This window comes from Convolutriloba macropyga, chromosome 1, assembly GCF_964194025.1.
Source record: "Convolutriloba macropyga chromosome 1, txConMacr16.3, whole genome shotgun sequence".
Classification (NCBI taxonomy): domain Eukaryota; kingdom Metazoa; phylum Xenacoelomorpha; order Acoela; family Convolutidae; genus Convolutriloba; species Convolutriloba macropyga.
In genome coordinates this window covers 83701283-83720369 of record NC_134468.1, presented here as the reverse complement: position 1 = coordinate 83720369, position 19087 = coordinate 83701283, and the positions used below count along the sequence as shown (strand labels likewise).

General features: G+C 34.4%; 1 protein-coding gene across 3 annotated transcripts in view; it reads right to left on the bottom strand.

Annotated features, from left to right (window-relative positions):
* Nucleotides 1-19087, bottom strand: part of LOC142343517 (beta-1,3-galactosyltransferase 9-like) — a 106650-nt gene that overhangs the window by 77318 nt on the left and 10245 nt on the right. The window contains exons 3-4 of one of the 3 annotated variants that reach the window (XM_075395180.1): nucleotides 16524-16650; nucleotides 15242-15879 (exon numbers count right to left, since the gene is read on the bottom strand). The exons of the other annotated variants lie outside the window; for them this stretch is intronic. Coding sequence (XP_075251295.1) covers nucleotides 15500-15879; nucleotides 16524-16650 — 507 coding nt within the window. The 3' untranslated portion in view covers nucleotides 15242-15499. Of the gene's footprint in view, nucleotides 1-15241; nucleotides 15880-16523; nucleotides 16651-19087 lie in introns of those variants that run through there. 3 annotated transcript variants of the gene reach the window in all.

Here is a 19087-nt window from a genome sequence, read left to right as displayed (position 1 = left end):
TGTTGTAGCAACATAAAATGTTACCTTATGTTAAACTGATGAGCTTGACAAATTTTAGATAACTATAAGCTCTATCAGATCTATTCAAATAAATAAATGAATATAGAGGCATCCATTGCATTCAATTCGTCAATGAATACATTGTGTTTAACCTATTCAGTAAGAAGTTATTTTGCTATAAAATTCCATATTGTAAAATGGTAACTGGGGAAAGGGTCAAACTTGATTAGTGACCCAAAAATTCAATTAGCGGAGCAATAGCAATCCCGTTCGTAGATTAGTATCGTAGATAGTTGCGTGGATTTTTCTTGCCTTAAACGTGTTTTCTGATTATTAAATAATTTGATGATTTTTAGAACAGTTTTTTATTTCAAATTCAGCAGGGGGGTTATCAATTGTTATGTCATTATCAAATTATCAAATGTCATTAGAATGTCGAATGTGCAGTTGCAATGCGTGTCGCTATTTGATCTATGATTTTGAAAAGATCTGTTGATGACGTGTGAAAAATGTCAAATGTCACTACCATTCATCGGCATCCGGTTGCAATGAGCCGTGATCTTCATGCGTCTCCACAGCTGATCTTCCGATTGACAAGCTGCAAAACGTGCAAAACTAAGCACTTTAGATCATTATTTTTTTTGGTTTTGGGTTGTTTTCATTTAGACTTTCATGGACAATTATAGTGTCTAACTTGTCGCATAAGAGAGTAACACAAGCGTTCGTTTCGTTTAAAATGCTATGAATTTTGGTCAAAACCTTACACGATCTCTTAAGTTTTGTATGTCGTTTTTGCTATGAGAAATGAAATATCATTTTCGCATATTATCCTTTCATTGTTTAAATAAATTTGCTATTAGAGGCGTAACCCTGCTTTGACATTTGGAAATGGAAGTTTTCAAATGGACATCAATTCTGCATAAAGTTTTTTTCAAGATTAGAATTAACAATTACACTATATAGTAGTAGGTCGTGCATTTCAAGTTTGAGGCTAAGTTTACTCTGGTAACAATTAGCATAAATTTGATCCATACTTCCACTTTGACAGTGATGTAGAAAATATTTGTTGAATGCATATACAGATAGCACCTTGACTGAATGCTTGAGTTATGTGCAATGTACTTTGCTAATTTCGGTATAATATAGCTATTGAAAGTTTTTGTTGCAACTTTGAAAAACTCTCACAACACTCACTGTTGTAGGAATAATAAAGTGTTCCATATGCTGAACTGATAAATTTGACAACTTTTAGATATTTATAAGCTCTATTAGACAAAATCAAATAAACAAATGAAAAAAAGGGCATCGATTGAATTCATTTCGTCAAGGAACACAATGTGTATGATAAACAAAAAAAGAATCACATTTTATCAGTGACTCAAACAGTTTTTTCAGGACTTCAAGAGAGCTGTCTGCGTTACCAGCAAACGTACAGCACTTTTTAACTGTTACCTAGACATCGAGAAGTTGAATTAGCGGAGCTATAGCAATCCCGTTCCTAGATAGTATCACGAGTTGACAACCTTGAGTGGAACTTCCTTGCTTTGAATTCGTCTTATGATAATTGAATATTTTTATGATTTTTAGTCAGCAGAGCGCTTACCATTGGCTATACTGTCGCAGTGAATAACCATTTGCAATTCACTGCAAGGAATCTTTTGTAATAAATAGAGATTGACGGTCCACGCTTAAAATCCAAGCACCGTAAATCTTTAGCGTGGACGGTCCTCCTCACAAAGATTGGCCGCCATTGCTAAAACAGTCGATCTCTTTCAGTTTCCCGAGGTTAGAATAAACGTTTTGACAAAAAACCGCTCTATGAAAGGTTTCGATAAAATGGAATCCCTTTCTGTTTTCTGAAAACGTTGAAAAGACTACAAGAAATCTAGTCATATTGTCACTCGGAAAACGGAAACTTACTGATAGGATCGCTAATCCATTTTTTTGCTATATATAGTAGTAGGTCGTGCATTTCAAGTTAGAGGCTAAGAGGTAATAGTTTCATTTTCGTTGGTTTATTTTTGTACTTATTAACATAAATTTGATCCGTTCTTCTTTGATAGTTATTGTATATGTGAAAAGGAGCCGATTCCATTATTGAATCTTGCCGCACACCTTTTGTGACATTGGTTATCGCTGATGTTTGATGACAACTATCTTTAAAATGCGCTGCCTATTTTTGACGCCAATTTCTATGTTTTGGTAGATTTCGTCCTGCAGAATTTGGCGACATTGTATTGGTGATTATTTTACCACTCTTATCACGATTTGTGTCAATCTAATAAATTTTGAGATTTCAAGGATTTGTTGAACTTCCGTTCCAGTTCTCCAAAACCTTTCGATTGAAAACTCAAAATTAAATGAAAAGTATAATAATTATTTTCTTGATTTTGGGATTGTGTATTTGAATATAGTTGCAAATTGATATAAAAGATTTGCTGCAAAAGAGAATTTAATTTTTTGGACATTGGTGCGTTGTCTACTGTTAAAATATATAAACCTCAAAAACTTTTCATCTTGATCCATGTATTTTTAGTGGATTCTCTGAGAGTTTGATTTTAATTGAGAGATTGCTGTTTGCATTTGGTTGTTGACTCTTTATTGTGAAGCTACCATATTTGTATTGAGATTTGCGGATGCAAACGTTTTTTCATATCCAAACTTTGTAGGTGGCAAAGTTCTAAATGCTGTGCGCTCATTATCTAGTTCAATTTCCTTGAGCGCCATGAGAGTAAAGTCCTCAGTTCTTACTTGTAAGAATAGATCTGAGATTGATCTGAAATATAATGAAAGCTAGCGCGACAAATGTCTAACTTTACGGCAAACCAATATAGACACTGAAAGATCTGATGTTTCGTTATAGCTTTTCTCAATCTGCCGTCCGTCTCTATTCGGGAAACACTTCAACTATTTTATTAGATCTCTTTTTACGTGAAATTTCGTAAATTTCTGTTTAAAAGATGGCGAGGAATTTAGTTGAAGGCTTTCAGAGATTGATTCTCCAAAACATTTTTCGAATTATTTTGCATAATTAGAATCGAAAAGTAAAAGCTATAGGATGGCCATTTTTTTCTGAAACCAAGGTAATTCTAAAAGATTCAGGAAACGTCTAGTGGCAAAATTTGTCAGCTTCCTCAAAACTTTTTTCAAGAAAAACTTGTATTTAATTGATCGATGAGGTTTCGGATTTGACCGATGACGTTTTTCCTCTAAAGAATATTAAAAAAAGAAAAATGTGATTTAGGATATCCAATAAGGATTGGAAGATTGACTTTTGAATGCATTTTGCATGCTCATTTGATATTTGTTGTCGATTAAACCATACAACTGCTTGACAAAAGCACAATACTATTGCAATGAGAGCACAATTTGAAATGAACAATTGCTCTTGTTCAAAGTTCTTCGAGAGTGTTCTCTTGTAAACGTACGTCACCTCACTTGTTTCGTTAAAATATCTTGTTTTTTTATTCCACCAGCTGTAACTGCTAACCAATTTTGATCAGAGCACGATTATATTTGAAAGACTGTTTTCCACCAAAAGATTTTGTCAGTTTTGCATTCAAAGATTCAATTAGAAGTAATTGGTAAAGTAATGTCAAAAAGTGTCCCAAAGATATTTGCAAATTAATTTCTGGTGACGACCTTAACAGTCCGGGCTCTGGATCATTAAGACAGATAGATACTTTGCAATAAGTTGTTGGAGAGTCTATCCTAAAACTTTTATCAGCTGTCTGTCATAAGCGAGAGACACTGTGGAACCAAAAAGCTACCTGCACCTGAAGTTTTTTGAAAAGCATTACAAACATCAAATAGTACAAATTTGTAGTTCAAATGTCCTTTCACCGTAAGATTATTAAACGTCTATAAGACTGTTTGTATAGTTTTCATATAGGCTTCTAACAAAATTCGTGTCGGTTTTCTTCCAAATTTTTGATACTTTCCTAATTTTTCCCAAAAAATTCTGTTTTCGTAATCGCTACTGCAGAATCGCCTATATTTTTCAATAAGGTTCAGAACTGTCAACTGTATGCCGGCCATTCCAGTAAACTTCACTCCCTTTTCTAGGAAAAAATAGTCGATAATCTTCAATTTTTTGTCTTAAACTTTCTAAAGAACTAACCGAATTCAGCAAGCATATTCGGACAGCTAACAATCATTTTTGGTCTATTTGATTGTGTTAAACCCCCAGAAATAAGTTCACACTTGTCCGAACTCATTTCTTTGTGTATTCTTTTCAAAAAATCTTGTACCACTTCTTTGAAAAACTCGAACATTTTTGTCACGAAGAGAAGCGCACTATAGTTTCATCACAAAAACAACATTGTGACAAAGAAAAGGCTTGTCGAGCACAACCATATAATTTCAGAATTTGTCTAACCGTATCTCTGGAGATGTTATCGTAAAAAGAGGAACCGTTATAAGTGACTCCATTACACTCCAATTAGGTTTTGGTTTATAAACGTCGTTATTTATTTTTTTTTTGAAAACTTAGGAGGCATTCAGCTAAATTTTTTGGCCAAAAAACTTGAGTTAATAATTGTTCTTGTAAATGAAAATCAGACATATTGAAGAGTAACAACTTAGCAAACAGTGAAAAAATAAAGCGCTTTAACTTGTCATGTGTTTAGGCGGAGAAAATGATGAAGGGGCAAAATTTTTCAATTATCTTCTAAAATTCACTCCTTTTTTCACGCCTTGGCTCAAATCATTTTAAAGAAGCGCGAATAATGCTTTAAAAGCAGAAAGTTTGCTGTACGTAGCTTTTTGGTACCATAGTGTATCTACCGATATGTCTAGATTCTACTTAATTTTTTGCGTAAAACTTTTATATTTTATCATGTTGACAAAATAAGAAAGTTGGCGAAATAAGGAACCATTAAAAAAGCTCTGCTGTTGGCAAACGTTCAGATAGACAAATCATGTCGTAGTTTGTCCGTTTTTGAGGCGTTTGCTAAAGTCATCAGTTTTGCACGGTTAAGACTACTCCTAACATTAAAAGACTGAAATTTATTGCTCTTCGTCCTTTTTGTTGCATTTTCTCGATATATCTAACTCAACTATCATCCTAAGTTTTTGGCTTTTTAATTCACAATTGTTCCTTTTTGTTGTTCTGCATTTGTTTTTAAGTTTGATATCAGTTGACGATAACAGTTGCCTCATAACCTAAAAAACAGCAAGATTGTAAACTTTCCAACAAAACGGAACGCAGCCATCGCAAAGTTTTTGCTCAAAGAGAACCACATTTATTGGAAGGTCCAGGTTTTCGATTCAATGTTGTCTATTTTCTTCTGTTTCCTTGAGTCGCTCGTCCTCTTTTTTATAAAAAATTCCGTTGACCAAAATTTCGCGTACGCGTATACTTTTAATAAAAGAAACCCGTGTTTGACCTGGTTTATCGCTTAGCAGTAAGACAAACTAGATTAGAATTAAAAAATCAATCCAGATGCAGTTAGAAAATATAACTTCTCGGACTACTAACGATTCCAATCCAATTTTCACTAATTTATTCCACTAACAATAATTTCGAAAAAATTTGAAGTATACTTTCAAGAAGAAGTATACTTCGAATAAAGAAAACTTTTCCTGTAAACGCATCTAGCAACATCAGTAGCCTACAAAACAAACAGAAAAAATAAAAACCTTTCAAATGAAGAGAATTTTTCTGCTCACGTGACTCGTGTGCAACAACTGCAAGTTTTACCGTTGCTATTGGCCTGCTGGTCTCAACAATTTTTCCTTGTGTTTTTTTAAAGAAACTGTGAAAAATTATTAGACCTGGAGCAGCTACGAATTTTCCTTGCAAATGTTTTGGCAGCTTGTCTCAATCATGTAGTCCTCAATTCCAATTTATCCACATGCAACCTTTGTTGCTGTTCAAGTTTTTCAATTCAAGAACGATTCGGACAAAAAATTTTCGTTTTTAAAGTGCACATTGTCATTTGTGTTTTTTTTGTCTAGTTGTAGATCAGTCTATCACATCGTTTTTTTGGTTTTCTTTCTTGACTTTCTAAATACAAAATTTCCGTTATATCATGAGAGCTATGAAGTAAATTTGACAGAGAAATGTTTTCTTTTTCAATACTTCCCAATCAACTAGTGTCTTTGGAAACTTTAGCGCTTCAGTTGCCAAAAACCACTATAATGCAGGGTTGTTCCTCGAAAACTATGTGTGTTTCAGCACATTACTTAGCGTCATTATCAGCCAGGTGTCCGGTTTAAACTTCCTGATTTATGGTGCTGTCTAATTTTATGGTTTTTTTATACGTCGCTGCGGATGTTTATACGTAGAAAACGAAAAAAGGCGCAAAAATGTTACCTGAAAGGCTTCTTTTCAAGTTAAAATTGCTTTCATCTGTTCTTTTAAAGTGCTATTTTTTCGCCTGTGTTAAAAAACTTTTGCAATAATTAAAAAAGAAATATTTGGATGGTTTGCTCCAAAGCACATTTATTTAGTGCGCAAATTTTCAAAAATTTGAAATCATTTTCATAAAAAAGGTCAAGGAAGAATCTTAAAGTTTTACTATCACATTTCCATTAGTTTTTCACAATTAGAAGGTACAATTTTTAATCAGTTTTTTTTCGGTTCAATGGTGGACAGCCAAAATGAAGAGTTAACCATGATTTGGATTCTCCCTCAAAATAAAAGATAGCCCAATCAGTAAAAAAAACCATTTTTAGTTTAGCAGTACATGTAGTAGTAGTAATCGAGTTCTTGTTTTTCGCACAGGGTGTTCACTCCTCATTTAAACGCAGAGCGGACTTCTGATATCAATCGCAACTTCCATCCCAAGCAGGGAACGTTGATGTTGTAGTTTTTCGGAAAAAAAAATCAATTATGTTACAACAACTCAACTGTCGGTCTTCTCAAATGTAGTTCTTTATTTAGTAAACTTAGAATTTCAGATGTTCGGTGCAAAAATTCTTATTACACGTTTTTGTTCCTGCCTGACTAACTTCATTTAACCCGAGTTTTTGTTTTCTACTAAATCATAATTTTTGGTATTCTTTAGATTTTTTCAATAGGTGGATACCGACGTTATATTTGGTTAGTGAGACTAATATCGTTAGAAAAAAATTGATTTTGTAAATAAAAACCCAAGAATTTACTGACCACGATGTAGCTTGTTTCTATTTCCCATAGTTGCTACCTTTGACGGACTCCGCTTGTTATTATTTTGGTCTCTTATGTCATTTTATTTATTTACGAATAATGTTCTCGGCTCGCTCGTGCGATAGCTTCCAATGATGTTAAAGAACGTTCCGCCCATAACATTCTATTATAGCTTGTTTGTTATCAGCTGATGAACATCTACCAGCAGAGTTTTTAAAATCCCGATAAAAAACTTACAGTTGTTTGTCTCTGGAATCGTAGCAGTATTATAACTGTTCAAGGAAAAGCAACGCCTGAGTAATAATAAATGGCTGTTTTATGAAGTCATGGCAAGCCATGACCTAAAGCCATGTCTAAAGCTCTGTAAAATTCAAAATGTTTCTAACTATTTCACAGAACACGTTAAAAAATGGTTTCTCAAGTGCTTTTGAAACATTGCAGAAATGATTCAGGTTGAGGTCCCAGACCGAAAATCCATATGTCCAGACCGTCCCAGACAAAACATGTTTGTGTTCAGACCACCTCAGATGGAACGTACTTATGTCCAGATTTTCGTGCGTTCAAAAAAAATTTATGCGTTCTTCGTGCGTTCAAAAGACCCTATGTACAGTCTTTCGTGCGTCAAAAATTACAGATTACCAGTTTTCAGAGCGCTCCAAGCCAAAAATTGTGCGCTCATGTTTTGAAAATTTGTGCGTTCATGTCCAGACTATCGTGCGTTCAATAATATCTATGTCCTGACTTTCGTGCGGTCAAAAATGCGTATGTCAAGACCTTTGTGCGTTTATATTCAGACCTATCGCCTGTTTTCTTCATGTAAGTTGTACATAACGTTTTTATAATGTGTTCATATCAAATACAGAAATATGTATTGTGATGAAGTGATGAAGTGATGAAGTGTGTTTCACTATTTTATTCCACTTAACATTGATTTCGAAAAAACTTTTGAAACCTGAAGTATGCTTTGACTGAAGAAAAAAGTTCCTGTAAACACATCTAGCAACATCAGTAGCCTAAAAACGAACGCAAAGAAATAGGAACCTTTAATATGAAGACACCATTTAAGCTCACGTGTGCAACAACTGCAAGTTTTATGGTTGCTATTGGCCTGGTGGTCTTTTCAAGTTTTCCTTGTGGATACTGACGTCATATTTGCTTAGTGAGACTAAAATCGTTAGCAAAAAGTTGTTTTTGTAAATAAAATCACAAGATTTTACTAATCACGCTTTAGTTTCTTTCTGTATTTCCCATAGGTGCTGCCTTTGATAGACTCCGCTTGTTACATTTTTGGTCTCTGATATCACTTCATTTATTTCCGAATAATGTTTTTGGCTCGTGCGATCGCTTCCAATGATGTTAAAGAACATTCTGCCCATATTATTCTATTCAAGCTTGTTTATTTTTAGCTGATGAACATCTATCAGCAGAGTTTTTAAAATCCCGATAAAAACATAGTTGTTGTCTTCGGAATCTAAGCATAATTATGACTGTTCAAGGAAAAATAACGCCGGAGTAATGATAAATTGATTTTTTTCAAAAGCGATGTCAAGCCATGACCTAAAACCATGTCTCAAACTGTAATTTTTGCTAACTATTTCACGCAACACATCAAAAAAATGGTTTCTCAAGCCCTTTTGAAGCATGGCAAAGAAGACATTTGGCCTACAGTGGTTGATTGAGGCTTTGTCTTTGAAGAATGGCATCACTCCATTCACCTAACAAAGTGATGATAAAAGCTTTTTGACAAAGCGGTAGTAAAAATTATCAACAGTGACTTTGTTACCATTGTTATTTTTTTCAATAGCAAGTTGATTGTTCGCTTTGTTTTTCTGTTGTTGACGACATTAGAGATTAAAAATGTAGAGAAAAAGATCGATTTCGTAGTATCATTAATAAAAAATTGGTTTTAATACTGCATCGTGTCAAGAAATTCACTGCTTTTGTTGAGTAATTACAGGTACGGTATCTTTGTGCCAGCTTTATTTTTGTAGTTAGCTATCGTTTTAGTTAAGTGGGAAGTTTCAATGTTCACCCACAGGGATAGATTTGAGATTTTGTTTTCAATTTGTCATTTTTAAAATTTCCGCTTCAATTATTTAATGAACACCACTGGTACAAATCTTTCAGTTTTTACAGATTACTGCAACAGTACTTTTGTTGTTCCTAAGCGCTCCTTATATTTTGTTAAACGTTTTTTTGAAAAAAAAACTTAAGGGTCCTTTTTGCATTTTGAAGTTGAATGGTAGCTATTGGAGCCTGACGGTCACACCCGTAGGTAAACTTGTTTTCCTTTTCGCCACTCTCAATTACAACGATGCTTGTTCTTTTCTTTGTCCCATTTTTTCCTTAAGCACGGATAGCAAAACAAAAAAATTTGGGCTGACCATCTTTATGGTCTGGATTTTGGAGCATTGTAAACAATCTATTAGTAACTCGTTTTTATCTCTCTTTGTTGCCACCCTCTCACACTCAGCATTTGTTTTGTATTTCCTCAGGTGTGACTTTGACATCATTTAGACATCAACTCCTCCATGTTTCGCTGGTTAGTTTTTGCTGGCTGGTTCTAATTGATATATTGTATAGTTTTCTGGAAAATTGCGGTACCTGGTTCATTCAGAGTTAAACAGTTTTTTGTGATGCAGTTAAATATTGACAAAACTTTTAATCAATAGAAAATTTGATGATTTGCCACAATTATTTTCGCCAATTTTGTTTCTAATATTCAAATCTTGGAATTTTAGAGGCTGATTGGACGCCTTGATTGTTGAAATTTGGAAGTTTCCATCTATTTGTATTCTATTTTTTGTTCTAAAACAAACTTCGTCAGTCGGAAGCACATTGAATTTCATTCAAGTTTATTAATTCATTTGGCTTTTGCAATAACTCATTCACTATCTGTTTTGACTACTTAAAATATATTTTACTAATGAAAGAACTTGCCAAGTCGCTTTAGATCAGTCAAAAAGCAAGAAATCTTTACATTTTTAGAAATCACTTTTAGATGGTGTTCATATCTTTCTGTTGAGTATTTTTCAACAGAGTTTATTTCAAGTTCTCTTCTGAGCCGTATTCCGTAGTAATTTTCTTCTTTTTTAATCTAATTGATAAAGTAATATGTCTTATATGGAGGTAGTGCTTTAGGTAGATCGTTCAATTTCATCTCAGTTACGATCTCATTAAGTCTGTTTTCAAGCTGACCAGGAAATCGACGGTTTTTCTTAAGCCATATAACCAATCAAAATGCTGTCTTTTCTATTGATTTTAGTTTACGTCACAATTTTGCAAAACCTTGTTCCTGACTGAACTAATACCGAAAATTGCATTCTGTGACATTTGTGTATCTACTAGTTTGGTGCTTGAATTCACCACAAACAATGCAGTGAAACTACATTTTGTTTTTTGAAACTTATTTACTGTATAATTATTTTAGCGCTTTTAATTTCTGTTCCCAACTCATTTCGCCGTGTTCTTTGTATCTAGCGTATCTCATTTTGCACAGTTGTCTTTTAATATATGTTCGGTTGTTTTTAAACAGAACACCCAGTTTTTTTGTTTAGCGTGATATAAGGTTGATGCCGTTGTTCTCGAATAACATTACAGATAACAAACACAAAAAAGGAAAGCGACAGACTCGCTCAGAACATTTGGGTTTTCGAGTTGTCATGTGTCGGTAACTGCTTCGAATCATGCTTATGCGTGACATTTCCTTTCAAGACAATGTTGATTTGACTCTCACCCAAATTGTTCAGGTGTATTTCCAGTCTTTATGGTCCACTCTTGCAAAAAATGTTTGTATAACCTACTATAACCCTATCGCGAGGAGTCTGATTTTCGCTAGTTTTTGATCGCTAGTTTTCGTCTTTCTCTTTGTCATTCTCTTTGTTATTACTCTTTGTTATTCTCTTTGTCTCTACTAACAGTTGGTCCTGTAACGTTTTAGATTTTGGACTATGAATCTATTCTGATAGGAAAGTCTCGTTTGGCAACGTTAGATACGGATAACTTAAATGTGTGAACTGCCCACCCATAAATGCCCAGCAGGGAGAACTGTATGGTTTGCAACGAAATCTGTATGGCTTAGCAGTTCTTCTTGCTCAACTAAATTTATAAGTTTATTTCTGCACTCAATGTCAGTTGAAATTTTGTTATTTCTCACATGAAATGAGAATATGCCGACTTTTCAAAATTAATTTCATGTTCTAGAGAACTTCTTGTTCTGGAACAGTTTTTTGCCATTGTACTTCATAAAACTTCTTGTGGAAGTAAGTTGGTTCTTTGGGACATAAACAAAAAAATGTTGACGAACGCCTTCGCATAATTAAACGTATGGGCACTGCCCAAAAAATAATAAGATTAAAAAATAATAAGATTAAAGAATTCTGACCGAGACTACTTCTAGATCGTTATGAAAAAAACTGCTGCTAAATAATGCTAGCCGTTTTGCATTAAATTAGTGACACTCTTCTGTGCGTGATAGCCGAGAGTTAAGTTGCGAGATGCACACGCCAATGATTGATCGTTCGATCCCCTTGCCCCCCTGAAGCTGTCTTTGTGAGGATGAGCTGTAACTTAACTATAGCTTCAGGTTGAAAATAACGTGAAAGTCTCAGACGCAAAAAGTGACCATAGTCACCAAAAAAGAGCATGTATGCTCACAAAATGAACAGTCTGAGATGGGGGAATAATATAAATAGGACAGCTGAGAACAGGCTGCTGTTAATGCACTGCAGACTAAAAGCCTAATGCTGCGATTACGCAGAAAAAAAAATTTATTAGTGTGATACCATGACAGTTTCGCTATTTTCAAATAGAGATACAGCCTCACGTGAGTGGGATCGGTATTATGCATCAAAAAATCCAAATATATTTTTCCTATTTTTATACTGAATCGTGAATATATTATATTCACACAGTTAACTGATGTTCGCAGAGATATATGAAGCCACCCAACCCAGATTAAAGTTTTGTTAAAACAAAGTTCAACAATTGTAAAAATGTTTAAATTTGAAAAGGCGCATATATTTTTCTCGCAAAAAACATCAACTTTCCAAATCTATAATTATGGAAAACGACGGTAAAGTTCCTTTAAATCACAAATAGGAGTTTTAGCTAAGTTCTATAGCCTTCTTAAAAAACAAATTCAACAATTTTTCCGCAGAGTGGCCTTTTAAAAAAGGGAAATCTCAATTCAGAGGAAAAAATTTTCGAAACCGTTTCATGAAAACAAAAGTTAAAAGTTTACTTCAAATATCAAATTGCTGGAGAAAATGATATGAAAACATTCCAACATTGCGTTTTAGATTTTTTCGCTGACCCGAAACAAAAAGAAGACATTATAAAGAACAGTTTTTTTTATGAGTTTTAACAAATTTCCCGCACTTTTATCAATTTAAATAAATTTGTTAAACCCTGCAATGAATGATTGATGTAATTGATGTATGTATTCTTCAACTGGAGTGTTTAAAACTTAAAGTTGGCATCACGGAAAAGCACAGGATATTGAAGACCCCCTCGAACCCGATAACACTTATGCAACCTACATCCATTTATACTTAGATGACCTCAGAGCCTATCGTGTGAAGAATTTTACCCCTTTAACCTTCCGGTCACGGAAACAGCGGCTCATTTGTTACTGAACCTCTTGCCGATCTTTGAAGACAGCTCAGAAATTATGGTCAAGTGAACCCCCCCCCCCCCCCCCCCCCGAGGATGAGAGATAAAAAGGCAGGAGGGGGAATACTGAGTCTCCACCGATTTTACATAAAAAGACATACATTTAGAAAATCAATTTCAGTTTTATTTATATTGTTACAGTTATATTGTAATAAAGTACAAAAAGAATTAGAGTAAATGTCAACTTTAATTACAAAGTAGGGGGTCCTGGTTAAAGTCAAGCCAAATCTTTTCAGGGGTCGATCTGTGTTCTTTTAATAGTTGAGCCAGAACCTTTTCATGACTCCAACTAAATTCCTTATATTTATAGCAGTAGAAATACTGGATGTGCTCCTACAAACAATCAGAGACTGAGAAGACACTATTCTCTTTTTTATAGCAATAACTCCACTGAGTGTAGTCAGTCTATTAGAGTAGTTGCACGATGTGTATACCTCTGACTCCGGTGTTAAATCTTTTATACATCGTTATAATTGAAGTATATACCTTCAGTGTTTTACAAAGTCGGTTAGTCTGAGAGATATAGGTAAACCTACTTCGCGCGAGGAAATAAGTAACCTTAATTCTTTATACCTTAAGGCTGTAAAAAGAGCCCACCTTGGGTCTGCCTTAAATCAATCAAAATTTATTAAATCTTTTCAGAAACCGGGGAGGGTGTAACACAAACTCTTTTCGTATTTAAGAGAAGTACATTCCATTGTTTTGTAAAGTTCCCATAAGTAACTAGTAAGATGACGAGTTAAAAATTGATATATGGGCGCAAGCAGCTAAAGGACTCTAATGAAAAATACTATAAATGGGCACTCGCAGTAAAAACGATTAAAATGATTTATTTCCCACTGGCATCTATTTAAGCTCTTTTGACGATTTTGTGCGTTTCTTTTCCAAAAACCTCAAACTTTAGAAACTATTTTTTTCCTGTCTTTTGTTTCCTGAGACGTCGAATGAACTTCAGAGCTAATGGAACAACGACTGTCATTGTTAGCAACCCAGTTTCATTCGCTCAAGTACCCAGCCAAGACAAACTTGCACAGTTATCTTGTAAGATCATGCAAATATCGTTTATCTTGCTAGACGCAAGAAGATCTGAATGCTTATCTTGCAAGAATCTTGCAAGATAACCGTATAAAAGTTTTGATGATTAAAAAATGCAGTTTCGAACCCATAGCCATACAGCAAGCAAAGAATTAAATGAAGTGAGATTGTTGCACTCGTAATGGCCAGTCCAATTTAGTTATATTTAACGGCATTGAAGTCATGAACAAAATAAAAATGACCAAGAACTTGCGTTTAATATTGAGGGTTAGATAAGTAGAAAAAACTTTTTGCTTATGTTCTCATTTAAGTGTTAGTGTTAGCTTACCTCTGTTGTGCAAAAAATCTCAACCCTTATTGCCCCTTCGCATCCTTTCCCGATGTTCCTATTTAGATAAGTTAGCCTTAGCAATGTTTAAAGTCTCTCTTCTTTTTTGGATGCTAGATAACAGATCGTTCTATTCTCCAATATTCAAAGAAACAAAAGAGGATCATGCATCAGCTAAGGTATGTTTCCGTTTGTTCTTCCAAAGCGGTTATCTTGCCAGAGCAGAGGCTGATAATATGGACGGTTATCTTGCAAGCTCTTAAAAGAATCTGATCTGCAAAACATCTTGCAACATGATGTGTAATCTTTCAAGATTCTTGCAAGAGAATTGTCCGATTATGACTAGGGAATGTCAATTCAGCACAACTAAGACACTAGATTTGTCTTTAGTAATTCAATACTTTTTTTAGTCCTTTGTAATTATTGTAACTATTCACAAGTTTAGTTCCAAAAACATCTTCCAAAATGGTTATCTTGCAAGGTCTTACAAGAATCTGGCAAAATCTTGCAACATGATGCGTAATCCTGCAGGATAATCGTCCAATAATGACTGGGGAATCTCAACTATACACAAGTTGAGGTCCCAGACTAAAATGATCATACTCCCCCCCCCCCCCCCCCCCCCAGATCGAAAAGAGTTGAGTTCTTTTCAGACTCAGCTTATAATCAAATTTGGTTAGATTATCAGAAAAGACTTCTGATGATCACACCACAGTGCAATCAGTTCAAAGCTCGAGCCAGTATTTTGAGCGGTCAATTATGTTTGGCACCTCACCTTTGTCCAGACTGTAGTGTGCTGGAAGTGGCCTATGATCAGCCTCAAGTCACAATTTTGTTCCAGCTTTCGTGAGTTTGAACGCAGATTCCGACCTTGTAAATTAGAGCGCAGATTTCCCCCTTTGCGCTCGAAGATTGTCTGATCAGAGGTTGTTTTAGTGTGGGGCCTCAACCGGCGAATTAAATATAAATATTAAAATCGGTTACGACGTTGCAATGTTTTTCAGTGTTGTCTTGTGACATCTTGTGACGCAGCAAAGACATAGCTTTTTTTAAATGTATATACATATAAATATATAAATATAGCCCATGAAAAGATCATTCTTGACCTAAGTTGCCTATGAACAGACATCTGTTTGACCAAGGATTGGCTCGGTTATAACAAGGAATCCCGACAGCTCAACTTTCAATCCATATTGAGCCCTCACTGGACTTTTTGGGTGTTTCATTAGCCAGTTTCAGTCCGGGTTTTGATAAACATTAAAAAGTAAACTCATGTTCTTATGACTTGTTCGGTTTTCATAAAGCATTATTAACTTCCCTTTTATAAGAAAACTTCAAACTTCATTACTGGGTTAAGAAAACGATTTCTGTTTCCGCAATGAACGAACTCTGTTTTTGATCTCGGCTAGATGGTGTCTCAATTTGGCTTCAATATCTGCTGGCCCGACTTGTCTCAAAACATTCTGAATTTTCATCAAACCTAGCAAATTTATCGAATGTAAAGCAACAGTTTGCTTTATATACACAGGTACATTTCTGTTTTTACTGTAGTCCCTACCATGTCGAAAATCGAAGCGCATCAATTGTCGAGAAATGTTGAAAAATTTGGAATAAGGATTGAATTTCCGAATACATGCTCCGACGAATACATCTTCGAATCGGTTGTATGGAAAATTCCAGCAGTTTTGAGCTAGACTGATGGTTAGTTGAGTTGACATGAAGTAGAATGGGCCTTAATAAAATCCGCTTTTTCCCATAAAATTAAAACTTAATTATGAAATGGAAACGTTTTACCCTCCGTCTGTGGGGGTATAAGTCTATTTTCAACATGCAATTGAATGTTTTTATTGTAATAATGGCTAGTCCCGCCTCCTATCAGGCTATGCAAACATGAAAGGTTTTGTGATAAGGTTAACCGTGTCTTGATGAGATAAGGGTAATATAACTGAATTCTTGAAAGAAATCAAAGATCTGGTGTTTTGATTTTGCTGCATTGGTGTTTCCTCATTTAACATCTTATCAAGATATTCTGATTGATTTTTGTTTCTCAGGGTATGTTCTAACGCCGCCACTAAAGAAAATCAGTTAATTTTAAAAAGTTAAATTACCTATAATCAATTATTTCGTAAGACTTTTCTGCTTCGAATTGTGAGTGATTTTTTTGTGACTAGTTCCCGATATTAGATAATATCCTACATAGATAATATTAGATGTATTAGATAGTATTAGAAATATTAGATATTTGATAATATATAGATTATAGATAATAATAGAATGACATGGGTTAAATGATTATAAGATTTAACCTTAACTTTATCTAGGAAAACTAATGGGTAATCTAGCTTGGGAAAAAGCGGTTGATGGATGGATAGATGCCTTCGCAATAAGGAGGGAAGAATCGAGACGGGTTCTCGTCGTCTGACACGAAGAACTTGCTCCTGGAGTCTCTCACAATCAGGGGAAGTCTCTGACACCTCCCACCGTACAGAGGACGATCCACAGGCTAGAATTCATTCTGCCATCGACGCATTTCGAATTTGGATCTTTCTCGTTGTCCTACCCCCCCCCCCCCACCAGAGCTTGTTTATTTGTGAATATAAGCACTCATGCCATATTTTTACACAATGATTTACTATGTAATGGCACGTGCTCTGTAACTGGGAGTGCATAACGTACTGGGGTGTACAAACGGATAAAATATTAGATTTTTTTTAGAAGTTTTTTGATTTTGTTATCATCCTGTCCCATATTTTCATGTTTCATCATAAGTACCTACGAAATAGCCCAAATACTAGTGATTTTGTTTTTGGCTAATGGTAATTTCTAGAGAGAATTGTAAAATTTACTGTGCATTTATCAATAAAATTTTTTAATTTCTTTTTTCAAATTTACTTTTTTCTAAACTAGTATTTGCTTTGCCTCATTCCATCGTAAACAAGAATTTGGGGGAGGATTGCAGTTTTTTTCGAAGTCTTTCAATTCGTAAATTTCGATATCAACTGATTATTCATTGGCAATTTTGAGCCTTTTCATTTTTATTTAATTGCGAACCACGATGAAGTAATAATCGATTTTTTTTTCAAATATTATTTCGAAAAGATTTTTTTTCATTTTTCATAATTTTGCTTATTTTGGATAAAAGACATTCAAGAAATGAGGACCTCGATTGGCGTTACTCTAATGCAGCTTAAGGAAACATTATTTTGTATATACAACCAACATGCTGAGGTGCCCCTTAATTGATCGGGGGAGTTACATTTGAAATAATCATACAACACAGGGCACGCTGGAAAGTAGGTCTAAGGACCTCGTTGCGCGTCCTTTCCCAGCCTAAAATAATCTTGAATGAATTTTTAATTTGATTGTTGGATATATTAAATGCATTTATTTTTCGATGTTTGATTGTGATTTATGTCGTGTTTTGATTATCCTTCTTTGTACATTTGATTTATGGGCCGGGATAAATTAACTCTCTTTCTCTCACACACACAATAAAAACGAAAATTTTAGTCTTTTGACCATTTGAGTTACAGAAGTTCAACAAGACCTGTCAACGATTTCACAGCAATATTTAAAAATGCCTTGTTGCAGCCGCCGATTTGTTTCTATTTCTGCCTTATAGCTTGGCTGAGAAAATTTCTGTCAAACTAGCTTGAAGCTGGCCGTTTTGAAAGCCGTAAAAACTATAACAGAAAAAAAGTCGTGCAAAACGGCGAAATTGTTTGTTTAAGCTCTCATCTTAACCTCAATTGCTACCGAATAGGGCAAGAGCTCTTTCTTGAAACAATTAGATCTAATTATTTTTTGGGGAGCTGAAAACGCAAAATTGTCAGTTTTCGTGTTTTCCAACATACAAAAATGAAAATCTGTAGATCAAAACAAATTAACATGAACAAAATTCTTCCAAATAAAATAACCTTCAGAAAAATTCACATTTTCTTAAAATGACATTTTAATCTAGTTTTATTAAATTTTTGCCCATAAATGGAACTTAAATAGTAAACCACTGAACAAAAGAAATTATACGTTCCTGCGGAAACCGCTGCCCAGAAATCGAAAATACAAAATTCAAAGACAAGAAAAACAAAATGTCATGAATGTGCTTAAGTTAAAATACTCTTCATTAAGCAGTGAAAAGCCGTAAGAAGCAAACACTCCAATTCAATTAAGTAAAAACAAGTAATGCTTTTCAGCATTTTTCAGCAAATAGTTCTGTAGAGAAACCGAATGCTAACGTAGGCCAATAAATCTAAATCAAAACGAGTTATTTGTCTCTTATTGCTGCAACGCAATCTTATCAAAGGTAAACAAAAGAATTGTTTTTGAACTAATGTGATACTTGAAGGCATTTAGATTTGTTAGATTTTGAGTGACATTCAAAGCTGAGGCTAACTTTAGTTTCTGTTTCGTCTTTAACTTAACCGTTTTTTTTCATCATCATTATTGACGTCATTGTTCATTGTTGTGTTAGCAGTTAATATGCTAACAGCATGATATTGATATGCTTTTGTTCAAATACAAAAAGAATTCAACTGTGTATTCCTATTTATTCTATAAAGATTGTGAACAAAAATATTCACAAATTTTCCTTAACAAAACATGAATCTCAGATGTCCTAATCCTAATTTTGCATCTAAGTTATTTAGAAAAACGGGAAAGCAATTATACTACTTCTACTTCAAAAAACTTGCAATTTTAAGCTGAAAATCCTAGCACTATTGGTAGTTATTAGTAGTTATGTTATCTATATTGTCACAAGGAGGCTGGGTAATGTTGGGTAATCTTTACAAAGAGGCTGGCAACTCTCCGCGCCCACCTCTGTCCCTTCAAAAAGAAACAAAACAAACAATAAACAATTAACAGTAGCCGTCTGTTTATGTAGCCAAAAGTTTTTTATTTGACAAATATGTATCTTCAGTTTCCATTTAACAGCAATCATC